Source organism: Dipodomys merriami, unplaced genomic scaffold (assembly GCF_024711535.1).
Source record: "Dipodomys merriami isolate MVZ:Mamm:240054 unplaced genomic scaffold, mDipMer1.0.p SCAF_274, whole genome shotgun sequence".
Classification (NCBI taxonomy): Eukaryota; Metazoa; Chordata; class Mammalia; order Rodentia; family Heteromyidae; genus Dipodomys; species Dipodomys merriami.
In genome coordinates, this window is record NW_027204204.1 from 465,246 (window position 1) to 491,502 (window position 26,257).

General features: G+C 53.1%; 1 protein-coding gene across 4 annotated transcripts in view; it reads left to right on the forward strand.

The window, feature by feature from the left end:
* Positions 1 to 19,612, forward strand: part of LOC138837702 (kinase suppressor of Ras 2) — a 200,459-nt gene extending 180,847 nt beyond the window's left edge. For all 4 annotated transcript variants that reach the window (XM_070036646.1, XM_070036644.1, XM_070036645.1 and 1 more), the window contains exons 15-20: positions 3,608 to 3,704; positions 4,618 to 4,751; positions 9,634 to 9,765; positions 13,074 to 13,203; positions 14,351 to 14,484; positions 15,617 to 19,612. In XM_070036646.1, the coding sequence (XP_069892747.1) occupies positions 3,608 to 3,704; positions 4,618 to 4,751; positions 9,634 to 9,765; positions 13,074 to 13,203; positions 14,351 to 14,484; positions 15,617 to 15,623 (634 nt within the window). In that variant the 3' untranslated portion in view covers positions 15,624 to 19,612. The remainder of the gene's footprint in view (positions 1 to 3,607; positions 3,705 to 4,617; positions 4,752 to 9,633; positions 9,766 to 13,073; positions 13,204 to 14,350; positions 14,485 to 15,616) is intronic.
* The last annotated feature ends 6,645 nt before the right edge of the window (positions 19,613 to 26,257 follow it).

The following is a 26,257-nucleotide window of genomic DNA, read 5'->3' on the forward strand; positions in this document are numbered from 1 at the left end:
AACTGCCTTTGCGCTCAAGGCAGTTAAGAGCCTGGGACTGTCTTCTTCTCACTGAGTCTTTTAGTTGGAGGTCAAGCAATGGGCAAGCAATGGGACACGCTGTGTGGAGTCCAGCCTTCCTAGCGCATGCTGAACTTAATCCTGCCTCAGCACCTTTGCACTGTCTCCACCCAAGATGCCCACACAGTTGGTTTCTTTCAGCTCTCAGCATCAAGCCTTCCTCCCCAGAGTGGCCTTCTCGGCCACCCTTGAACTTTCTGCAACTACCAGCATTAGAAATATCAAATTATTCAATCCCATTTCTCATGTTCCAGTCAGAGTCTCTGGGAGCAGGGCTGGTCATTCTTGGCCAAGGAGATCTGCCAGGGGCCTAGGCTCCTAAACAATGGTGGGATCAGGCAGGAAGCAGGGAGATGGGGTGCAATACAGAGGGGTGAGGATTGAGGCAGAGGAGAGATTAAATCATGCCTGCACGCCAGTAGCTCACCTTCCGAGTAGACCATTTGTTATCCTTAACTATAGCCTTGAATTCCACAGGCTGGATCATTTAAAGGAGGTAAAAATGTTATTGTGTACTTTATATAATGGTCTCTAGGTAGCCTGAGCGTCTGGCCAATGATGGCATGTAGGAGAATGGGTTTGTTTTTTTCTTCTCCCTGTTCAAAAATTTGAAAGGCAGGAAAGTGTTTTAAAAGAGGACAAAGGACCGCCATGAAAGTAGGGAACAGAGCCTCTCTATCTGAAGAGGGAGCCAAAAGTAGAGAACAACGGCGGGGCTGGGGGGTGGGGTTATTATATTACACGACTCCTCCCATTTCTCCTCTCCCTGGGCTTTGTGCTGATTGGTTGATGGCTTGTGCACACAATGCTCTTGGCTCTCTGCACTGGTTGAGCAGGTACCCAGGACATTATGGAAAGAAGAAGCATTTGTGTGGGAACCCAAAGCATTATGGGAGCAAGAAGCTCCATGATGGAACCACTTGTTACCTGCTATGTGATAGGTCCACCACTTCTTTAATCCCTGTCTACTTCACGGTCCTCCTTTTAATTTCCCCTCCCTTTCTCCTGTTTGTGCTGTCAGTAGAGCTTTGTTTGAGTTGAGGCAATGGTGTGTATTTTTCTTATACGTCACTGTTGATCTAGTTTGCTGTGACTTAACATTTGGGTTGTAGCTTAGTTCAGGCTGATGTAAGGAAGTATAGAGACTGCTTAGAAACAACAGATATTTATTGCTCACAGTTCCAGAGGGCAGAAGTCTGGGATTGGAGCAGGACAGCAGCATGGTTTGGCCGTGGTGGGGTTTCTCTTTCATTGGCAGACAGTGCCCCCCCCCCCAAACCCTGCAGCCTCTGGTGGTGAGAGACAGAGGGTGGGCTCTCTGGGCTCCCTTTTAATTCCTTATTTAATGTTCTTGACTATTCTGCATTTCCTGGGGTCCTGTTTATAAGAGTTGCTAATCTCACTTATGGCTGATCACCCCCCACAGCCCCAATTCTAACACCACCCCATGGGGGTTAGAATTTCCTCGTAGGAAATTTGGGGATACATTCAGTCTTTCCCAGTTGGCTCCAGCGTGGGGCTGATAAATGCCTGCTCTCGGCGTTTGCTAAGTTCTAGCGCTAGCGCTTGTCTAGGTTGGATGCGTGTGAGGTGCCGCTAGGGCACCTGGGGGGAGGGGAGGAATGGCTTGCCATTTGCCTATTTTCCACTTGGAGATGCAGCAAACTGGGGTTGCACAAAGTTACACCCCAACCGGAATGGAGTGAGTTTGCTTCCTGTGGCGCAGGGCCCGGCGGGGAGGAAGGGAGGCGAAGACCCCGCCGCGGGAGGATGAGAGCAGGGAAGGGCACTCAGCCACCCTGAGCGGGGACTCAGTCTGGGAACTGTAGCGGTGGGAGGCCCTGGCCGGTAATGAGTGTAGGTGGTTGCGCAAGAACGAGGCATCAGGGGAGAGAAATCCACCCACGGCCTCCGCCATCGCCAATGCTTAAATGTCAATATGGCTTAATTGGCTGCTCAGCCCACCCTGCCTCCAACCGCTGCTGGGCCAGCTTCAAAACACTCTGCCTTGGATGGGGGGGCCAGCCTTGAGTCACAGGGGAGGGGGAGGGGTGCCCTTGCTGATTTTCTGGATGACCTTGACAGGTGAATCAGACCATCCGTGAGTCAGCCCTCTGCCCTGGGAGGCTCACCGTCAGCAGGTGAAGAGCTAATCTTAGTCAAACAGCATGGGTGGTCACAGGTATTTTGAGGGGTATGAGAGTAGCAGGTGACTAGAGGCAGAGATGACAGAGATCATAGATAGACAGATGTATAACTGGAGCTTTCTGTATTTGCATGAGTGTGTGTGTGTGTGTGTGTGTGTGTGTGTGTGTGAGAGAGAGAGAGAGAGAGAGAGAGAGAGAGAGAGAGAGAGAGAGACACCACTTTATTGATCATTTATTTACTGCCTCTCATAATGGATGAGCCTTGCATGGAGTCTTTCTGCCTGGAGAGGAGCTATGTCTTTACATACTTGAGTTTACATACTGTTGGCCCCATTCTACAGATAATACCACTGAGGTTCAGTGAGGACAACTTACTCTCCCAGGGCCACACATCTAGTATATGACAGATCAGATCCTAGCACCATGGAGTCTGACTCTCAGCCCCTCATGATCCTGAGCAGTGTGCAGGAATGCATACTGGGTGCCAGGCACCCACTGTACAAACTTTATCCTCTCCAAATCCCCAAAGAAACGACAAGGCTAAGTCTCACTGGTTTCCTTCAGGAGGTGAGCAAAATGGGGCTCAGAGAGGTGAAGTAACCCAGCCAAAGGCACACAGGGAGCCGTGCTGGGATTCAGTCACAGGAACTTGAATGTCAGCAAGGTCCAACAGTAACGCTCGGACTGAGAAGACCACGGTGAAACCAGAATTCACTCGTTCATTTACTCAGCCACTGTTTATTGCACGCCTGCTTTGTGTGTGCTGGCACTGAGCCTCCCAGGGGAGGACAGGACAGAGAGACGCGCAGGCAGCTAATGAGGAGGTGTTACTGTCTCTGCACGATGTCTTTTGTCATCCTGTCGTTCACCCTCAACCGCTGGTCCTCCTGATGAAGCCAATGAGGCTGAAAAACCCTTCTATCTAGACAGGTGTCTGATCCGGGCTGGTTTTATTGGTGTTTACACACCCCCTTCTGAAGGATTGAGTGTATCATTTGCCGATGGTACTTGGCCCCTGTCAGCCGAAGCTTGGCTGGTCTGCTGTCGTCACTGTCCCTGTTCTCAGGGGACCCCTGGCAAGTGCCAGCAGCTGCCCCTAGTGCTCGCTGAGTGGGGTCAGGGGACACAGAGATTGTCAGTGTGTGCGTGACTTTCTGCCTGCGACACCCTGGGTGGGCGGGAAATGGGTAGGTTCAGTGGCAATCCTTAAAGAATCTACAAGAACTTTTTTTCCAGATCTTCACACACACCCCAGAACCAGCTCCAGTGTCCAGCCCAGCTCCTGATCATGAGCTCCAGTGGCAAGTGACATCCATCATGTGTGACCTCTCATAACTGTGGTCACCTTCTTCATGACTGCTGATCGCTTCCAGAAATGACCTTGACTTTTTACTTTGCAGCCTCTGTAAGGGTCGGACGCTCTACTCGGTGGTGAGGGACGCCAAGATTGTCCTGGATGTCAACAAAACCAGGCAGATTGCTCAGGAGATCGTGAAGGTATTTGGGGACACCCCCTCCTCCTGAACCTCAGAAAGACCTCCCCCCAGCCCCTCCTGAGAAACCCCACAGGTTTGAGACTGTGAGACTCATGGTCTCATCCCCCACTTAAAAAGCACTAGGTGTCATGTGCAAAAGAGTTCTTCAGATGCCGCATTTGGCAATTCTCTCCAGCCTATTGGTCTGCATCCATGCTCCCGTGTGAGGGCTGGCAGGTGCAGAGCCATGGCCAAGGCCCCTTGGTTCCTGATCCATTATCTGAGTCCTTGGAATTCCCCAAAGCGCAAGCCATCTCTCCTCCCCGCTGCAGCTGGAGAAACAAATCCTTGGGTGTTGTTTATATTCAGGCAAAAAAGGAACATCCTGCGATTCCCAGCAGGCATCTTACTTGCCACTGGAAGCGTTAGTCCCGCAAAGAAGCAATTAAAAAAATGGGACTTGCTCATGAAGGCAAAAATAAGTTTCTGCACATCTGCCTTTGGCTTGGATCTCTGGTAGACTCTCCTGTGGGCTCTTCTGGGCTCTCGCAAACCTTCTCCTGAAAACCTAGGTGCATGCTTTAGGGGTGCCAGCTGAATAAAGAAGGGGGCTCCATCTCTGAAGGGGAGTGGGAGCGATGGCAGAAGAGAGTCCCTTTTCTCTGAGAACGTCACTCCCCCATTGTCCCTGTTCATCCCACGGCTGTGTCTTGTTTGGGGAACAGACCAATCAAGAGGAGATGGCTTTGCAGTGGTCTATGGGAGCGGGGGGTGCAGGGGGGAGCTGGGTCTCGCTTGCTGCGCCTCCTTCCATCCCATCTCCAGACTCCAGGGACCAGACCGGACCGACCCCAGGCTCATCTGCCTCATAGCAGAAGTCGGGGTGGCAGCTGGTGCTAGGGTGTCCTGTGACCGCTCTCCTCTGCTTCCTGCAGGGAATGGGCTACCTGCACGCCAAGGGCATCCTCCACAAGGACCTCAAGTCAAAGAACGTCTTCTACGACAATGGCAAAGTGGTCATCACGGACTTCGGGCTCTTCAGCATTTCCGGGGTGCTGCAGGCTGGCAGGTGCGAGGGTGGGAGGAGGCGGGAGAGGCACCCAGTGATAGGGCGACCTCTCATGCGGCCTCCATGGCCCGCAGCTGAGTGGAGCCTCTGTCACTGGGCCGCGTTTGAAGGCTGGCATGCTTCCAGGTCATGCTTTGTTGCCCCTTGGTTTTGGATGGCACTGGGATTGGAACTCAGGACTCTGCACTTGCTAGATAAGGGCTCTACCACTTGAGTTGCACCCTCAATGCTTTTTTTTGCTTTTTTTTTTTTTTTGTACTGGGTGTCATGATTTCGCCTGGGGTCAGCCTCAAACCGACATCCTTTTGATCTCTGCCTCCTGAGTAGCTGGCATTACAGTCTTACGCACTTAGTCCTATGGGGCTTGCTTGCCTGTTCTGTAAATGGCACCTTTTGGGGCAGGCATTGGGCACAGAGCACCCCCAAATCCTGCAAAGCTTTTGCCCTTAAGTTTGGTCCAAGGACTCTCCCCTTACTTGGGTCCTCACCTGGAAGGATGGGGTCACGCAAGAGCCCCTGCCCCACTTACCTCAGTCATCATTCATTCTAGCACCTCAGGAGTGCAGGCCGGAGAGCCAGGGTTTAATGTGAGGCTGCAGCCCTGGGGCTCTGCCACTTACTACCTTGGACTTCCATCCAGATGCACAACTTAGGAACTTGAGCTTCCTGGATCTAAGAAAACGATGCCTGCCTCCTAGGGTCCTTGTAAGGATACAAAGGAACACGCTCGGCAAGCACCCAGCGCCACACCTCGTTCACTTCAAACGCCTGACAAATAGTAGCGCTGCGAGAGTTGTTATAATTAGCATTAATTTGCATATCCCTTCCTCAGTATCACCCAGAGAATGATTAACCAACCTTAAGTAATTAACTCTCTGAGGCAGTTAGCCCCAGAGCAAGCCGAATTAAGTTGACCATGTGAGAAACAGCTTGGTCCCTTATAAACAACCCATAATTCAGAGGCCCTGTCCTGTGACTTTTAATTTGGAGTGTGTGCTCGCACGCATTCTAAGCCCCTGTGTGTTTTCTTCTCGTCCTGTGGGTTAGGAGGAGTGTCCTGCTGCTGCAGGAACACAGCCTTTGGTTTCTCTCACTTCACTTGAACCCTCAGTTGCTTTGAAGAGCCCCTGAATTCTTTAAAGGACACCCTGGGGTCCTCGCAGGGCGTTAGGGGTGGGACAGACAGCCCCACATACAGTAGGTAGTCAGCAGTAGCCTGGCATACAGTAGGCACTCAACAGTGGCTTGCGAGGGAGGAGGCAGCCAACAAAGCACTCAGATCCAGACATCTCAGCATACAGCTACTCGGCTGTCCTCAAGAAGATGTGTTGGTTAAGATGCAGCCCCACGGTGCCAGCTGCCCGTACGTGTGTAGCCTGTTATTAATCGTAATAATAGCCACAATGAAGATGATTCGTGTTGTCACTGGTGGGCCCGTCACCATGGAAACCAGACGCCCCGGTGTGTCTACCCCAGGCCTGGCTTCTGGTTTCTTCCTCCAGAGAAGTTGCCCACGCAGCCCCAGGCTGATGGTAATTGTGTGGCCTCCACTCCTCCTTGCGTCCTAGTGACATTCCCCTCCCCCCCCCCCATGCCAGTCCTCTACTGACCCAGCAGGGCAGGGACAGCAGTGGAGGTGTGATGGTGGAAACTCACGTACATTGGGTAATTTGTTCTTGTGTCCACCACAGCTTCCCAAGCCACCATTCCCCATCAGCCTGGCCGTGTACACCTGGAGAAGGCTAGTCTTTCCAATGCCCTCTTTCTTCCTTCCTTCCTTCCTTCCTTCCTTCTTTTGCCAATCATGGGGTCTGAACTCTGGGCCTGGATGCTGTTCCTCAGCTCTTCAGCTCAAGGCGAGCACTTTACCACTTGAACCATAGCGCCACTTCTGGCTTTTTCTGCTTATGTGGTGCTGAGGAATCCCAGGGTCTCATGCATGCAAAGCAAGCACTCTACCACTGAGCCACCTTCCCAACCCAATGCCCTCTTTCTTGGAGGACATTCTTATTGGGGGTCCTACCCTCAACTCCATTTCTGAGTCTTCAGGATAAAATGTGTATTATCTCTGTGTGTGCATAGGTGTGAATGCACACACATATAGACACAGATGTGTGCACACATATACACACACACAAGCTAACATCTATACTCACAAGCCAATCATGATGTGAGGATGTCACGCAACCCTGGCCACTAAAATAACCTTGTATAATAAGTGATCTCAGTCCTTTTGAGGGCTGACTGTGGTACAGACTAATGTGCCCATTTAACAGGCAGGAAAATAGAGGCGTGGGTTGGTTAGAGGTTTCATAACTGGAAAGCAACCAGTGGGTCATCAAGCCCCAGCAGGTGCTCTAGTTCTAGAAGCAAGCATCTTCCAACCCTGCCCATTCTGGGGTTTGCTGTGGAGGGAGAGCTCAAGTTCTCTTCTAGAGAAGAATGTTTCTACCATGTTCCAAGAAGTGGTTACTGATGCTGAAACTCTAGATTTGAACCATACCCTTATTTTATATACATTAGGACAGAAACATCTGGCCATTTTCTCAGCCAGGGTCATGTGATGATGTCTGGAGATAAGTTTTACTTGTTGCAGCTAGAGTGGAAGGTGTGTTGGCATCTAGTGTGTAGAGACCAGAGACTGTTTCTAAGCATCACAGCAGAGAAATCATCCAAACTTAAATTTGTCAGTCATACCTAGGTTGAGAAGCCCTGGATTTCAACAGATTCATCATTGGTATCCACCTAATTGCATGGTTTTCTGTCCCTTCTGCCAGTGTGCTTTGGGCATGGAAATGTAAGGGGTAGACAAGTGGCCAGGTCCTGGGGTAGCACACCTGGAACATCCAAACAGGAAGGCTGAGATTACAGCAGTTACCAGCCATGTTCCCTTCCCACGGCTGCTGTTAGGGAATGTATCCGAATCACCGTATATCCAAATGGGCCTTCTGTGCTCTGAGACCACCTGGAGAGCACAATTCTGAAATGCACCAAGCCTCTCACCTCCCCCATTCCCAGCTAGTGAATGGGACAGCAGCACTGGACCCATCCTCCTCCCCCCTCCCCAGCTCTGGACTCCTGGAGGCTTCCTCCGAGTTCTTTCCTCTATTGATGTTTATGAATCTGTGGTCTGCCTGCAGGTGGACTTCAGGGAAGGCATGTGCAAGCATTTATCATTTTAACTGGGACATTTCAATACCACTTTCCACTTATGGCTGTGCAAAGAAGAGACTTACGAAAACATATTTAGGCAAGTGTCTCAGCACTAGGGAGGCTGAGACAAGGATCAGGGGTTTAAGGCCAATCTAGGCTCCATAGCAATTTCCAGACCAGCCTGAGCTACATAGTGAGAACTTGCCTCAGAAATCTAAGGGCAGAAGTATAGTTCTGTGGTAGAGTACTTGCCTAGCATGTAAAATACTTTTGGCATGATCCCTAGCATCACAAATAATAAACCATATTTAAGTTAAAATTCATATTTGGTTCATAATTGTCTAGATCTGATTGGGTTATGTAACTTGTTAACCACTAGCCACAAGTGGCCATGTATATTTAACTATAATTAAACTGTAATCAAGTCATAAGTTCTGTTCTTCAGTTATAGTAGTCATCATGCTGGATAGCCAGTGTGGTTAGGAGTGGCCATGTTGGACAGCCATGGTGAACCACCATATTAGACAGAGAGCAACTCTCATCTTGGACCACTCTACTCTGACAATGCCTTCAGGAAGATATCCAGATTGGACAGTCAGGGTTCTGGAATGTGAATGAGCACTCTTGAGGGGTCAGTATCATACCTCACGTAGGTCAGAAACCTACAAACTCTGGAAGCTTTGTAGAATGCAGCAGCCTCTGGACCCCACAGAAGACCTTCAGGGGAGCTGAGATACTACACGATCTCATTCTTGATCTACCCTGTGGTAACTGGCCCTTTCCTTCAATCAGCGAAAACCTCATGGAAGTTCTACTGAGCTGTTCATTGCAAGTGCCGAGCTCTGATTTGCTAAAGATTTGCCATATATAGAAGGGACCTGGGCTCCCTCCTCTTCTAAGAGTTTATTCTGAGGGACAATAATAGAGCTTGGTAAAGGGAGATAGTTGGTTTCTACCCAAAGATGTTCGTTGCAGTGTTGTTTATCATGAATAAAGGAAGAGCCAGCCAAGTCCTATCAGTAAGGAGTCAGCTGTATGCGTTTTAGCTCACAGGATGCATGGTGGTTCCATTTCTACTGGTGGTGGTCTTTAGAGTTCTAGAACCTAAGAGTTCTAGATGTGTAGGCCTGCCTTGGGCCTTGGAACTAGCCTCCCCTTCCTCGCCTTGTTCATATGGCTGAATCTTCTGTGTTGCTAGCTCTGAGTTCACCTTCAGGACGTTTCTTATCCTGGATGTCTTCACTGTTTAAAATTTTTCAGTAACACCACTGTTAGTATTTAATTCTTCTACCAAAGAGCAAAGGCCAGGGATCTTGCTAGTCTTGTTCATGGTTGTTTCAAAGACCAAGAAGCTAGTACATGAGTTTACTTTTAGGATTTTTAAGTGAATTGCAGCTTATGTGAGGTTTGTGTATGGGTATGTATTTCCTCAAGGAACAATGATTTAGTGTTTGCTGTGTCAATATCTTCTAATACCCGGAGACTTTGTACTATGGAACACAGCTATCACAAAGAAGAATTGACTGTAATGGTTGGCCGTGGGAGCCGGGGAGGTTTGAGTGCCCGGTGTTTCTCCCCGGGGCTTTCACTCCAGTTCTCTCTTCCTGCACTTTCCACTGGGTCTCAGCCTCAAGTTGAAGGTCAGGTAGAACCCAGTGGGGGAAAGCCAAAGCAGCAGAGGACTTGGAGGGGTTAGGATTAGGGCTCAGTCTGCGCTTTGATCTTCCAGGCGTGAGGACAAACTGCGCATCCAGAATGGCTGGCTGTGTCACCTGGCTCCGGAGATCATCCGCCAGCTGTCCCCTGACACAGAGGAGGACAAGCTTCCCTTCTCCAAGCACTCGGATGTCTTTGCACTCGGGTAGGTGGCCCGCCCTGGCCTTGGAGAGTCCAGCATGGGGCAGAGGGCATTCCCACCCCCCCACACACACTCTTGCCATGATTGTGGAAGGGCAGAGACACCTGAGAGGGGGAGAGGAGAGAGGCAGAAGAGATTTCTGAGTGAAAATAAGGGGATCTGAGTGGAGCATAGTAGGAAAAAAAATGACCCAAACATGCCTGTATGGCTGGTTTCTTACCGGTTATGTGGATACCCCACGTTACCTGAGTCATTCACTCATTCATTCATTAGCCCCCTGCTATGTGCCAGGACTGTTACAGAGGCTGGCTACAAATGTCATTCATGTATTGGTTAGCTGCTGCTGTATCACGAGTTTTCCCAAACTCAGCAGCCTGGAACAACATGGATCCTGTCTGTGCTCAGGGATGTGGGAATGGCTTCTGAGCTGTGACTCTGAGCTGGCCTGAGTCACTCAGGAGGTGACAGTTGAGGTGTATTGGAAGAGGGAGCTCACAGCGTGGTGGCAGGATCCCCCAGCCACTTGTGATGTGGTCTCAGGAGTTAAGTAGCATCGTTTCCACTCTTCTGGGACTTTCTCATTCAGTTTTGACTAACACGCACAATTACCCACATTTAGGAGAATTTTTACCCCTTTGTGCATTGTGTGCTGAGCAAGTCAGGGTGGCTCACACATCTTACACATCTTACACATCTTCCGTGTGGCAGAAACAGTCCAAATTGTCTCTTCAAGATACGTTCCACGGTAGGGGACACAGGGTGGTAAACCAAAATGTATTCTAGACTTCTACAGGGAGAAATACTGAAGAACTCATAGACCTATTTTCCACTCAGCACAGATTCCCTCCTCTGATCTTGTGTTATGGAGGACGATCTTTTTTGGCCAAAAGGAGATGAGGGCTATGCTGGGAATCACCACAACACTAGTGGAATTGAAAAGGATCCCATCTCCACCTCGAGTCTCTTCTAGGAGGAGATGACTCATAGGCCTAAGTTGAAAGTTGAATACGGACGGGGTAGAGTGAGCTGTTGGAGGAAGAAGGGATGTGCACAATGGTACACAAGGAGAAAAGCGCACGCTGTCCACGGTGAAGGAACACGTGAGGCGAGGGTCGTGGGGAGGAGGAAGCAGATGGATGGAGAGTTTAGGGGAAGGGAGGAAGGCGGTGGGTGGTAAGATGAGCGACTGAAGAGGGAAGCCAGTCAATCCTGAAAGCACTTCATGGCAGAATTGAGGAGATTTTATTTCATCTTCAAGGCACTAGGGAGCCCTTGATGGTTATGGAGCCAGAGATGGCTTCATCGTAATTAGAGTCCTAGTGCAATCAGGTCAATCTGACTGCTATGCAGAGAACAGAATGGAGGAGGACATCGGCGGGGGGTGGGGGGGGCACTCCCTAGGGAGATTCTGGCCCCTACGGAGTCAGTGCCTGTGGGTATGGAGCTGAGACAGACTGAAGGACTTAAGGGACCGACATGTCAGCATTTGGTGATGGGCTGCACGTAGATGGCGTTCAGGTATCCACCACTACCTGAGCGGGTTAAGGATGAGGTCATCTACCAAGGTGGAGACCCTGGAGGTAAGACGGGGCTGCACAATGCTAGGGAGGCCAAAGAAGTCGAATTTAGACATGGACCGTGAGTCTCCATGCCTAGAGTCTAGGAAAGAGAAGTTGAGGCCTTGTCAGGAAATAAACCATGGCTATAACCACACGAGGGAATGACATCTTTGGAAGTAAAGGGTTAAGACGACTCTGAGACACAGCTGCGGGTTCAGGGCAGAAAACCCTGGTGTGGCTCACACCTGTGTATCTTAGCTACGCAGGAGGTAGAGAATGGGAGGGTTGGACTTCAAGGCCAGACTGTGGGAGGGGGGGAAGGGAGAATATTCAGCGAGATCCTATCTTAACCAGCGTATGGATGTGGAGTTGCACCCCACTAGAGGCAAGAGCAAGAGGGGGAAACATAGCAAAGCATTAATGGCCTGGAAGTGAGACTCACAAGGTAGAGCACCTGCCCAGCAAGGCCCTCTGTTCAAACCTCACAGCCAGAGGGCAGCCGGCAAGCGGTCTGTGCCCCGTTCTTTGAATGGCCACGCCAGTCCTTGCCTTATCTATGGGTAGATTCAAGGGCTGGGGACGCTGGCAGGGACAGTGGCAGTCCAGCAGATGTGTTCACTTAGACATGGCACCCCTGAGACATGTTAGATAGTTGCTCCATAGTACCTCATTGCCCCCCCCCAGCCCCCGGGCGGTTCAAGATCAGAGTCCTTGACATCTGTCACTTAGGCCTCTTTTGAGCTGTCACTTGCCCTGATTAGTTAATGCCCAAATCTTTATCCAGTTAGATACCGTTCATCTGAAACTAAATTGCAGTAATTAAGCCGCTGTATTTTAGTATCAGTTTAGCAAAAGGGGGGGAAAAACATAATTAACAAAATGTACCAAAGTAAGTAATTGGTTTTCCACGAAGAGTTTTCATCTTTAGCAAAAAAAAAAAAAAAATGTCCTCTCAAAGTGGATTTCTCTTAAAAGTTGGTCTTGAAAGGAAGTTTTAATGAGGCTCTTATTTCTGACACTGTTGCTGTGCGAAGGCCCCGGCGCTCTTGGATTCCTGCCATTTAGGAGCATCCTGTTGCTTGGGAACCTGGAGTGCAGGGATGACTTAGGGGAAAAAAAGCCTTTCAGAAGTCTATTGAGTGTTGTGGAATTTCACCCTTTCTCAGCCAGAGCTGTGTGGTTCCCATTTTGAGTGGGTCGAGGGGAGACTGGGGTCCATTTGGCTCAGCCAGAGATCTCTCAGAGCTGAGCCCCAGACTCCAAACTCCAGCTGTTCACCTTGAACTCCATATGCCATGTCCACCCAGAGCCCTGCTGCTTTCAGCTCAAAGTCACGGTGAATCTCCTCCCCCACCCCGCAGGCCATGTAAAGGTTGGGGAGGGGGAAATCCCTCTGTCAGGCACTCAGCCCAGGAGAGAGCTCTGGCAAAGGGCCTAGTCTCCAGCACCCAGCACAGAGGTGCCTTAGCACACACCTCCCATCACCTGCTGGGGTGCGCCCCCAAAATCATCACTTCCTGTATGACAAAGGTGTCTGGCATCAAAGAAGGTATCCTGGGAAAGGCACGGTGTGGGAGACGTGGGGAAGCTTCAAGTGTGGTCCAGGGGGCAAATGTTAACCCCGCGAGGAAGAGACTAGGGAGAGGAGGAGAGGTCAGCCAGGAGCACAGCTGGGCAGGTGGCGCTGGCAGGGAAGGGACATGGGGTCACCAGGGACATCGCACATCACCTCCTTTTAACGTCTGCCAACAGCACGATCTGGTATGAACTCCACGCCAGGGAGTGGCCTTTCAAGACCCAGCCAGCAGAAGCCATCATCTGGCAGATGGGGACAGGAATGAAACCCAACCTCAGCCAGATTGGCTTGGGAAAAGAAATCTCGGTAAGTCCCTCCATCCTGCAGGGCCACAGGCAAGGGGAAAAGCAGGCATAGCCCCAGAAGGTTCCAGACAAAGTAAATAGCACCCACAGCCTTGTGAAGTTAGGGCCTGGGAGTGCCAGCAGTCTCTGCACTATGCCTGCAATTCCAGGTGCTTGCCACCAGGGGCGCACTAACACCAAGCTGTACTGCATCTTAGCAGTGGACTTGGCTGAGTTCGGAACCAGCCAGTCTCTTTTCTTTCCTTCAAGAAATATTGATTAAAATATCAGAAATATGATTGGTTTTTTCACTTCATCTTCATCCCTATAATAATTTTAAGGCATTATCTAACTCTCAGAGCAAGGTAGACACAGAGAAGCCTGATTATAAATTAATAACTTTCCTCTTAGGCACAGCGGGACGAATCCTCTCTTTTGATCAAAAGATAAGTCAGAGGAGCAGTAATGACCTGGCGTGTCTGTCAGGATTACCTGCCTGCAGGTTTCCTCTCGGGTGAGGACTACAAAAAAGTAACTTTCCTCCTCTGTGACTTTGAAGGTTACTGACATCTTTAGGGTGTAGCAAGAGACTTCAGCATTTCCTTCTACCCCTCACTTTTTGTTTTTTGAGAAAAATGCTGAGAAATACATTTGGAACTATTATTGATCTTGATGTTTGGTAGCATAGAGTCTACCTGGTTTATTGTATGGGCTCAGAAAGTAAGTTGGAAGAATGGATGAATTGATGGATGGATGGATGGATGGATGGATGGATGGATGGATGGATGGATGGATGGATAATGGTAGATAAAAATGAGTAAGTGAATTAATATGATTGGATGGTTTTATGAACTCTGATGGATGAATGGATGGATGGACATATGTATGAATGGACAGATGGATGGATAGAGGGAAGAATATATGGGTGGGTAGATGGATGATAGAAGAAAGATGAGTGAATTGCTATGGATGGATGGATGCTTTGCAGATGAACAGACGGATGGAGAGGTGAGTGGCTGGCACACGGATGAGTGGTAACAGAGAGATAAGCATGTGAGGCAGAAAGGTAGACAGACTGACAGACCCTCTGAGGTGCAAAGTGCCAGAACTTCAATGAGGAGCCAACAAAGTCGGCACGCATTTTAACCGCCACCCACTGGTGTCTGTAGGACATTCTTCTCTTCTGCTGGGCCTTCGAGCAGGAAGAGCGGCCCACCTTCACCAAGCTCATGGACATGCTGGAGAAACTGCCGAAGCGAAACCGCCGCCTGTCTCACCCTGGGCATTTCTGGAAGTCTGCAGAGTACGTTTCCTCTCCCCACAGCGCTGTCCACTGCCTTGCCCTGTGACCTTCAATACCATTGAGCTCCTCTCCCCTGCCTATGGGAGCCAGTCAGTCCCACCTGCGTCCCAGCCAGGTCTCTGTCCAGCGAGTCTGCTGTGGAGTTTGGACCTTGGAGGCTGCCTTCATGACTTAGCCCCTCTGTGAGGCTTGATAGCGTAGAGCTCTCCCTCAGCCCCAGCGGCCTGCCCATCACGGCCGCTCTTGGCTCCCAGCATTCCCCACTGGAAAGGTTCCCAGCTTCTGGCCTTTGGGACCTCTGCCGTCTTATGAAGGAGCTCCACACCCCTCTCCTTCCCTGTTGGGGTTGCAGATCTGGGTCTCCCCCGAGTGTAGCATCTTTCCCTGCGCCCCCTCCCAAACCCAGCCTCCAGACAATCCAGAAAGTGAGGCAGACAGGCTCTGGGGAGGCTGCCCAGGCGGGCCCTGGCTCCTGTGCCAGTTGGCTCATTATCAATGACCCCTGCCGTCCTAGGGGTCAGGAGGAGAAGATGGAGGTCAACGGAACAGAAGGACTTAAAGCTGTCTGGAGGGAAAAGAAGGCAGGGCCCTTCCTTCCTAGATTCCACCATGGAGCTGGGCTGGGGACACGGAGCAAGTGGTGATCTGGCATCATAAGACTTTAGACTCTGGAATTTCCCATTTATTCACTCATTCCTTCGTTCTTTTTATTATTATGGGACCTATGTGTATTGAACACATCTTGGGAGCCTCCATTCTAAGAGCTGGGAACAAACTAAATGAAGTCCTTTTTCTGCAGTGGGCAGCAAGCTTGTTTGCGCACGTGTTCACAAAATGCCTAGAGGCCGTATGCTTCCATTAGGAGAGTTCTGGGTTCAAAGATGCTTCCTGCTGTGCACCCCGGGACAAAGCACTGGACCTCTCTGAGCTCCCGAGCTCTCCCCTGAGAGGAACTGTCCTGCTCCATCTCAGGCTGTCCCCAGGTGTGAGTGAGTTGGGGATGTGCAGCATTTGTCACGTAGCAGGTCCTCGGGGGGCAGGGGCAGTCCACCTCAAGTCCTCCTAGAGCCACACAGACCGGCCGGGCCACCGGTGCGAGTCCTCTCACGGTGCTCCCTTCTCTCCACTCCAGGCTGTGACCTCGGCGCGGGGATGGTGCCAGCTGCCTCACTCCTGCGAGCCGCCTCTCCCTCCCGCTCTGCCCTCTGCCAGCCGAGGACGCCACAGCTCACCACAGAGGCCCACCCGGCCAGCCTGGGAGCACGCACGCCCCCACCCCACACGTGTGCGCCCCCCGGGGAGACGGTGTCGCCGTGTGAGATGCGGGGGGCCGGGGTGGGGAGAAGAGAGCTGCAGGCTGCGCGTGGAGTGGGCCGTGGAGGCTGGGATGGGAGGCCGTGGAGGCTGGGATGGGAGGCCGGGGGGCCCCTCGGACGGGTCAGTGTGCGTGCGTCTGTCTCCATCTCCGCGTGGACTGGGTTTGTCTGTCCTCCTCCCAGCTGGACGGGGAGGAGCTTCACCGCCCTGCCGCAGGGCGCAGCGCCGCCGGCTCCTGGGAAGGCCGGGCAGACATCAGGACCCTGCGCGGGCTGGGTCAAGGCCACGGTCAAGGTCAAGGCGGGAGGGGGTGCTTCCTGTGGAAGCTTCTGTTTCCAGAGGCGCCACCCCCGGCCTGAAGTGGCAGGGGGTGCCCTTGCGTTCCACCCCCAAAGGGCAGCCCAACAGCCCCACATGTCTCCTGAGGGCCGCCCCCTGGGGACCCCAGTCCTGTCTCGTCTCCTGCCGTGTGAGAATGTCACTCCCCCCACCTCTCCGTACAGCTCGTTAGTATTTGTGACACTCCCTGAAGGCGAGGGCTTTGGGCGAGGGGGTTCTGGTACATTCTTTCCTCCTCCTAGGCGGATGCAGATCTGAGGGGCCCGTGGGGGGTCTCAGGCTGTATCTGTGGCGCGGCAGGAGCCCCAGTGTGGAGGTGTGGGAGTGTGTGGAGCTGGCCGTTCTCTAGCCCGGTGCTGGGTCCCTGGGTGGCCTCTCTGTTAGGAGCCGGGGTCCCCTGGCCTGTGTGTGATTGCTCCGTGTCCCCTCTGCCTGTCCCCCGCCCTGCTCCCCGCCCGGGCTGGCAGACTGTCCTTGCTGAGGGTCGCTGAGAGAGACAGGTGAGGGGAGTCTTGCGTGGTTTGTCCCTGACCCCTTTGAGGGGACCTGACCCACCAGAGACATCTGCCCCCAGCACAGCCATGGCGCACAGGCGGCCGGGCCGCAGCGGGAGGCACAGGGCTGGTCTGTGGCCTCCTTAGAGGCCGGGACTCCATAGAGGCTGCCCGTTCTTGGTGGTCGTAATGAGACCTGGGAGCCACAAACCTACCAGAGCTGAGACTCAAAATCCAGTGCAACGTGCAGGGTCTCCTGCACCCCGGCTACCGCCAGCTGCCCTGAGCTCTGGGCCCCCGCCTGCTTGGAAGCCAGGAAGAATGGTGGCAGTGACCCCAGAGCCAAGCCGGCCGTCCACAGCCCTCCGGTGTCACTCTCCACTTACCACCTGCAGAAGCGGGGCTCCAGGAGACACCCCCTTTCCCAGGCCATTCCTCCTCTTCATCTTCAGGGCCTGTGGCTCCCCGCACGTGGATCTTGGATACTTCCCTGGCGTGTCGGGAGCCCCGGAGCCCCAGCATTCTGGGGGCCGGCGTACGGAGCCTTGCCTGCCCCGCAGCCCCCTCCTCAGACCAGCTCCGTGACCCTGGGCCGCGCTGGGCACAGCCTGGACTCTGCCCAGCTGCCCAGTGGGTGCCCGAGTCCAACCACTGGCTTCTCGAATCCTTCCAGAACCTCTCGGCTCAGTCGTGGGCCCTGGTACCAAGAGCGCACGCAGATGGGAAGAGCGGCCTCTCGCCTCGCCTTCCCCCTTCCAGGGTTCATCCAAGGCCCAGCCACGCCTTGGCAGGACCCAGGGGGGGCTGCCTCGGTGATTGTCCGTGGGTCCATCAGCATTGGGGTCGAGGGCAGGGCCTGGGGGCTCAGGGAGAGCCCTGTCACCTCCTCCTCTCTCCTCCATCTTTCTGACACGGGTTCACCTTCCAAGATCGCTAATGCTCGGGGTCTCCCTGCCTCCTCCCTGGCTTCGTAGTAGCCCCTTTTATAAAGTGCACACATTTAAATCTGAAACCCTTCCCCTCTGACAGGCCTCGGTGTGTGCACGGAGGACTCCCCAGAGGAGAATGTGTCCGCTCATTCTTGGGGAAAGAGAAGAGGCTTCGATTGTCCATCTAACCACTAGCCCGGCCCTCCGTGCGTCCAGGTGATCCATGCAAGTTCGTGTTGGTGTGTGGGTCCTTGTTGTGCTCCGGAAAGCATCGGCTTCTTGTTCAGTTTCACGGTCAGCAAAGCCATCTATATATCAAGACTTCCATGCAGGTAGTGCAGGGGTGAATCACCATAGAGAAGTTACTTCACCACCTTCGAGGGCCACGGCGTTGCGTGCTGGATTCTGTCTGCTCCTCCAGGTCAGGTGTTCTCCTGGCCTGGTGTGGGGCGGGCCATCCCCCCACCCCCACCCCCTCCACCAGAGGCATGCTAGAAACTCCATATCGCTCGGGTCCATCTTGTCCTTGGCTCCCTGTTCCTGATCAAAGGAAAGAATCTGATGGGGCACGAAGCTCCCGCTCCTGCTGTTTGTGTCCATCCTGGAGGACCACGCCTTGTGTGGTGTCCTGTCATGGTGACCCTCACAAGCCAGTGCCAGAAACCACACATGCACCAATCACACATGCACACACAACACACCCAGATCCCTCCCTCCCCTCCTGCAGCCTCTGTCCCCAGCTGGGCGTGGTCCCTGGACAGTCACCATCCAGAAGAATCCAGAGCTGGGGCTCACCAGCTCAGGCCTGGAAGCCTCAACCCGCTCTGCCAGATGGTTTCCTTAATACTTGATCTTTCATTGAGGGGGGGAAAGAATCAAAGGGAGACTAACTCCTAACTTGGGAAATAGGACTTGTTTCCTGTTAGTACACTGTCTTTTACTGGGACAGGCACTGTCCTTTAGGAACTGGCCAGCCCCAGGGGGACAGGTCTGACTGTGGGTAGGAGGGACTCTGGCATGGAAGGCTGCCATCATGAGACATCCATTGGGGCTGTCCGGGGAGAGCGCTCTCCTTGTCAGCAATGTCACCTCATGGCCGGCACCCCATCTTTGCTGCCCCATCAGATGCCAACCTAATGTTGGAATAAGGCCCCATCCTCTTGACCTAATTGGACCCCATCTCTTCGGAGGCCCATCTTCAAACGCAAGCATTGGCCTCGGCGTGAGGATTTGCAGCTCATCTCTGCTCTTCGCCGGCTGCTTCCTCACGTAAGGCTCACCGTGCAGTCCCCAGATAGCTCCTCTTGTCCCTGCCCCTTCTCTCCACATTGCGGAAGTCAGAAGCACAGTGCTGCGTGGCCCTGGGCCCTCCGAGCTACAGGGGGTCTTCCTCCTCCCTTCACTTCCAGCGGGTTGGTGGCTGCTTCCTTCCAGTCCCTGCCTCTGGCCTCCCATGTGCCGGTCACCTCCAGTCTCTGTTGTCACGTGACCATCTCGTAAGGACACCAGTCGAGTTCTGGAGCCCACCTTAATTGCAACTCCTATTAACTAACCAGATACGCTGTGCTCTGGTCTGCGAGCCTCGTGCAGCCCTGAGGGCTTTGGGGCGGGGCTTCGGCGTAGCTGTTCTTTGGAGGGCAGATGCCCGTTCAGTCACCACTGTGTGTAACGTTTTCTGGCAGGGTTGGGGTGGTGCCACCCATGGCACCTTTCCAGAAGCTTCCTCAAGTGTGCTCAGAGCCCTGTCTGAAGGGGTGGGTGACTGCGCTCACAGGCCACGTCTGCCATCCACAGGGCTGTTTCCATTCCAGCCTCTGAGGTGGGGAGGGAGGAGTTCCAATCCCAGCATGGCCAAACAGAATGTGACTTCTGATTGCTCTGTGGCAGGTCTAGTGGATCCCCACTTCCACCCCTGTTCCTTGAAACACTTGTGACAGCGGGTTCTTCCTCTCCTTCCTCCCCCCCGCCCCCCCCACGGCCCCAGACCGGGAGCTGAGGAGAGAGCCACACAGTGAATAGTAGATGTGAAATACAGCGCTGGGAAGAGAGCCCCGCCCCCCCCCCCCCCCCCCCCGTGCTGAGGCTGTTTATGCCAGCCTGCTGTGCTGTTCCCATTAGAGTTTCTTCATTTTGAAAGTCTGATGATTGAAAACAAATCTTAGTTTTCTTTTCTATCTGTTAAAAAAAAAAATGCAGCCGCTGGGCCAGTTCTTCCTGTTTAAAAATACCGACTCTCCCGCCCTAGAGGGGGGTGTGGGAAAGGCTGGTCCTGAGACACCAGGAGAAACAGCACATTTCTGAAGGAGATGGGGCTGAGAGGGCTTTCCAGGCTTTGAATGAACTGGTCCTGGTGGGTAGAGATGACCCGTGTGTTTCTTCCTCAGCCACTCATCTTGTCGGTGGTTTATTGAGCATCTACTACAGGCTAGACCTTGGGTATTTCTCGGGCAGTCAGTGTGGTCAAGGTAGGGCAGCTTCATCCCCATCTGCCGGAGCTGGCCTGGGAGGGGGCTGTGCGGCATGTCCTGGCTAGCATGGGACCCAGGCCACCGAGCACCTAGCATTGGATGAAGCACGGTCGGCATTGCGTGGGAAGTTGGCTTTTAGAATTGGGGTGGGGGAGCGTGTGGTAGTCAGCCAGGGGTGCTGTTCTCCCTTTCCCCAGCTGCGCCCAGGCTGAGCCATTGGCAATTTAAAAGGAATTGGCCCTGGGAGATTCTTGCCTTCCTCTGCCAGTCTCTTCTCTCCCTTGCTGCAAAGAATTCCATTCGCGTAGCTGTGTGTGTGAAATAGGTCCAAGAGAACTCGAGTGAATTGCAGCCACTGCTTCGTAGCGGGAACTGCACCAGCGCGCCGTCCAGGACGGAGCTTGGCTGGCCTGGTCCTCTGCACAGTCGGAAGACACGCAAAGGCCCTCCTGGGCCCCTTCCTCCTCCCTCTCTGTGGCCCCAGGCTGCCCCCTGCCCAGAGCCCGCTTCCCGGCCCCTTGATGGAATTAAAAGGCCTCCCGGACTCCTCAGAACATCTTCCCCTGCTTTCAGAGCTCATGTCCACAGACAGGTCAGCAAGGAGCCTTCTCCATCCTGCCCCCAGATTGCCTTCCATGCGACCACCCAGCAGACCCGTGCGCCTCCTGCGCTGCTGAAAAAATGGCAGCAGGTGAGCAAGGAAAAGTGTGTGGCAGGAGGAACAGCCTTAGACAGACCCGGAGACGTGAACTTCACGCCCACCGTATCTTCTTAGCATTGGGGCGCGAGGGGAAGATGACAGGAGAGCTGCCTGCGTGCCGGGCCCAGGATGGCCCCCCTCCCTTTCCGTCCCTCTCAGGTCCTGTGAGTCCCTGTGTGTCACTCATGGGGCTGCTTGAGGCTGGCCTCCTCAGCGCCCCTACCCAGCTCCTGACATTGCTTCTGTCCCCCGCTCACTTTGCCTCCTCTTGTGACACGTGTCTCTGATTTCCTGTGACATCTTGTCATGCCAGGAAAGCCTCCCCAGGGACTCCCTGACAGCTTTCTGTGTGTGTGTGTGTGTGTGTGTGTGTGTGTGTGTGTGTGTCAAGGGGGGTGGGGGGGGAACCACTGGCCAAGGACAGGCCTGACCATAGAAATGTACTTGTGGAAGGACCCCAGGCTCAAAGCATGATGGGAAAAATGCTTGGTTCCTGGAGGTCAGTGAGGGAGAGCCAGGGGTCGTCATGGGCACAGACCACGGCTGCAGTCCAGCCTGACGTTGGAGAAGGGGGCCAGGGCTGGCTGGCGGCCTTCAACTCCACTCAATTTACCACCCCCAGCCGCTGTGCTGTGGCTGCAATCTCAGCAAGGTCAAAGCCATGCTGCTCCTCCAGGGCCTGCCTTGGGTTTTCTCTGCCTCTGTGTGACCCACCAAGGCCCCCTATGCAGTTTTTTTTTGGGGTGGGGGGAAGGAGGAAGATGTGTTCAATTAACTAATGAATGTCAATGGCATCCCACGATGCCCAGCACCCAGTAGGTGCTCAGTAAGTGTGAGTTCTGAGTCACCCAGCTGCACTTCCCTCTGGACCCCACTTTCTGGAAGACACACCTGATAAAGCAGGGGCTGGAGTGCAGGGGTGCTGAATGTAACCCATTTACCCAGATGTTTTTTTGGGGGGGTTCCTGGGAAGCAGGGGAGGCCCAGTTCTCCTAAGAACAATCTCCCTGCCACACTGGGGACCAGCATCTACAGGCAGGGGCTGGACACGGGTTGCTTAGGCGGCTCTGGTAACCAGCCCGCCACAGCCCTGGTACAGGCCGGAAGCCCCTCACCCACGTCCCAAAGTGAACCCCAGGATGATCGGCCACTCACACCAGGCGAGCGTCCACACGGGATGGGCCCAGCTCAGGGCACCCCTCCGGGCTGGCCGTGCTCTCCGGCCTCTCTCCCTTGACCTTGACACTTGAACCAGGTCACTCCCAAAGCCACCCCTCGATTGTACAAAGGCTTTCTTATGTAAATGATGCTGTCGCCTTTTTGTATGCCCATATATATATGCCTATAAATCTGACCTATATATACTCTATAGAGACATTCTGTACAGGCTCGCAGGGACCCTCGGTCCACCACGGCTCCCCGCGTGTCCACGCTGACCAACTCGCAGGAGGAGCTAAACTCTGTTCCACATTTTTCCTTCTGGGGCTGCTTCATGCTCTCCTCTTCTCCTTCTCTGTCTTGGTTTCTGTCTCTCACCTTTGTTGCCAACATCTTGGAATAGGGAGAGAATAATTTGATTCGATGCCATCCGGGAAAGAAAGCCGGCTGGCTGCATGGATGGAGGGGTCCACTTGTATATTTGTACAGAATCATTTATAAAGTTTTCTACACTTCTCACAAAAAAAAAAGTATTTTTAACTTGGGCTGTTGGACAGTTTGTGAGCCTCTGACCGGCAAGCCTATTGTTTCTTGTGTTTAGTGCAATGTTTAGTGAGAATCCAATGTCTGAATTATTTATGCCAATAAAGAATTTGAGAATTACTGCATTACACTGCCGCCAGGATGGGTCTGAATTTCTGTTGTGGTCTGTTGTGTGGAAGGAAGCCTGCAGCATGACATTGAACGGTGTATCAGTCAGCTAATGCTAATGCTGTGGAACAAACATCCCTCCAAGTCCACAATTCATGACAACTGTCGCTCACCCTCACATGCTTGGGTCTGTAGGCTGGGTTTCGGCGATGGAGTCTATTCCTGCCATGTGACCTTCGGGAGTTGGGTTTCTTTTTCATTAGGATTAGCAGGTGTTGGCCAAGCTTCAGAAGTCATGGAACTGAGCCGCTCATTAATCTCCATGCTCAGGCCGCAGGAAAGCACCTGGCATGAAGATGCCTACATTCCCTGAGGCAGAGCATGGCCTCTCACTCCTGCAGCCCTGGGCTCCTCCTAATTTTACTCATTCACATTTCACCTCTCCCACCAGCCCACGGCCCAGTGCTGAGCCCCTCCCACACATCCTCCCCAGCCAACCTCACCATGCTTCCACAGAACAAATATCCTAGCACTATCTGTTACCCAGCTGTAGTATTGGTGGCTCAGAGAAATTAAGAAACTTACCTAATGCCACACAATACTAAGAGTGAAGCAAAGATCTAAACCCAGACTGAATCTCTCTCTCTCTCTCTCTCTCTCTCTCTCTCTCTCTCTCTCTCTCTCTCTCCCTCTCCTATCTCTTTGTCTTCCTCTGTGTGTCTATCAGTAATTCTGAAGTTTGAACTCAGGACCTCATTGCTTGCCAGAAAGGTACTCTACCACTTGAACCACGCCTCCAGCCCTTTTTTGTTTTCTTTATTTTTCTAATAAAGTCTCATACTTTGCCCAGCCTGTCTGGGCTGTGAATCTTCTATTTACTCTTCCTCCATAGCTGGGGTGACAGGTGTGCCCCACCCAGCCTGGACACAGGGTTAGGCCGGGCTGAGGGCGGCAGGTCTGCCAATATCCAGCTCGGTGTTCTCCTGGGCTTTCGTTCTGTGGGATATTTTCCAATCTCAATGAGATGGTTCTTATTAGAATTAAAGAATAAATCAGATCCAGGCTGGGAAGGTGGCTCAGTGGTAGAGCGCTTGCCTTGCATGCTCAAGGCCCTGGGTTCGATTCCTCAGCACCACATAAGCAGAAAAAGCCAGAAGTGGTGCTGTGGCTCAGGTGGTAGAGCGCTAGCCTTGAGCTGAAGAGCTGAGGGACAGCGCCCAGGCCCAGAGTTCAGGCCCCACAACCCCCCCCCAAAAAAAGAATAAATCAGATCCCACTTAAAAAAAATGACTTGGAGCTTACTAGAAGAAAAAGCCGTTGCTAACGTCACGAGAAAGAAGGCAGACATCACTGGCCGGGGCCGGGGCACCGGGTGAGGGCAGGGGACTCTGTCACCCCTTTGCCTCACCTTAATCACCTAGCAAATGAAGTCGTCTAACGGCTCACTAGCCTCCACTCACATTTTATTTGAAATGCTATTTTGTTCCACTGGCTAATTTCTCTGTCTTGGAATAAAATCTCGGCTCATTTAAAGGCTTAATGTTTCATTTCATTACTGCGGGGAGACGCCCTGGCACCAGCCCGACACCGAGAAATGACACCTCTGTGTCAGAGGCCAGCACTGCTCCCTCGAGTGAGCGCAGTGTGACTGGCTGGGGCCTGGGGACACCTGTGTCACCAGCACAGCCCCTGTCAGGGGCGAAAGAGATGACACAAGCCTTAGGGTCCCAAAGTAGTGGGGAGGCCGGGCACCAGTGCTCACGCCTGCCATCCTAGCAGCCCAGGAGGCTGAGATCTGAGGATGGTGGTTCAAAGCCAGCCCTGGCAGGAAAGCCCATGAGATTCTTGTCTTCAGTGAACCACCAGAAAACCAGAAGTGGCGCTGTGGCTCAAGTGGTAGAGCACTCGCCCAGGCCCTGAGTTCAAGCCCCACGACTGACAACAAAACAATTGGGGTGGGCGGGGAACAGGGACTCCTCTCCAGGTTCACACACTGCCCCCCAGCTTAGCCCAGAGTTTTATCTAGTACCCACAGAAACGCACCTCGTCTTCCCTTCTGTGTGCTGGGATCGCAGACCCACATTCTCCATCGCGTCCTTCCCACTTCCCAGACTGCCACGATTCAGCCACACGGGGCCACAGCAGCCCTGGCCACGCACGACAGGAGGAGGCAGGGTGCCGGGGCGGGGGAGACCGGCCCCAGTCTCCAGGCTCCTTGTTGTGTGGTCTCCTGAAGAGTCGGGACACGCGTGGGGGGAAGGACGTTTCAATGATGGACTTGAATTCCCAGCCGCGCGGCCAACGCGTGCAGGGCAACATCCTGAACGTGGCTGTGTGGCCGCATAGACACCGCAGACCACGCCGGGCGTGCCAGCTGCTCAGGACGCTGTGGTTCAAGGCAAGCTGGACTAGGAGGGGTTGTGGCTCAAGTGGCAGAGCACCCAGCCACGAGACAAGTTCAAAACCCCAGTACCGGCAAAAGGAAGCAAGCATCGCTGTAGGGTGTGGTGACTGAGGATGGAGCCTCGGCGCCATCTTGCCACCCCCCCCTTCTTTCCTGGCTTTGTGTCAGTCAATAGAATATTCCACGGGGGCATGCCTCCATACAGAAGCCACTGTGCACGCGTGGCAGGCCACGAAGCCTGTGAAATGTGCCTCGGTCACCAGGCACTGGATTCCAAAGATGTGTCCCCCTTCCTTCCCCCCCCCAAGACTGCAAAGTATCTCATTAAAAATATTTTCTATTGTTTGGACAGTTTCCCATGATTAAAGAATCGTTACTGGAATCCATTCTACCTGTTGCTTTTTGCTTTTTTATATGTAGAGACTAGACTAGACTCTTCTCGGGGATAAGGGGCTGAGCTGGGGCCCGGCTTCTGCGTCGGATGCCCGTGGCCACACACCAGAGCACACAGGCCAGGGCTATTTCTGGAACACGGAGGCTGCGCACGGCACACAGTGGGGAAGTTAACAATGCTCGTGCGGCGCCCCACAGCGCCCCACCACCCCCCACCCACCGAGGGCGCCCACCAGCCTCACCTGGACACGCCTGCTGTCTGACCACTGCCACTGTTGGTAGGGTTTGGTGGTGGTTGGTTTGGACCTTACTGGGAATTGAACTCAGGGCCTTGTGTCTGCTAGGCCGGTGCCCTCCCTTTGAAGCCTACCCCCCAATTTATTTTTCATTGTTTTGATTGTTTTTCTAACAGACTCTTGAATTTATGCCCAGTTGGCCTCAATGTCAGTCTTTGTTTTGTTTTTCTGGTCCTGGGGCTTGAATGCAAGGCCTGGGTGCTGTCCCAGAGCTGCTTTGGGCTCAAGGCTAGCGCTGTACTGCTTGAGCCATGGCGCCACTTCTGGATTTTTCTGAGTAGAGATATTCTTATTAAAGATAAGAGTCTCCCAGACTTTCGTGCCCTGGCTGGCTTCCAACCATGATCCTCAGATCTCAGCCTCCTGAGTAGCTAGGATTAAAAAGGCGTGAGACTTCAGTGCTCAGCTGTCAATCCTCTTATTTATACTTTCTGAGTAGCTGGGATTACAGGTGTGACCCATCATGCCCAGGTATTGGTTGAGGTCTAGAGAACCAAATTTCTCCTTATCTTCACCTCCTGAGTAGCTGGGATTACAGGCATGATCCACCAGTACCCAGCAATGGTGGTGGTTAATGACTAACACCTACAACAATTTACCTAGTTAAAATTACCATCAGGAGGT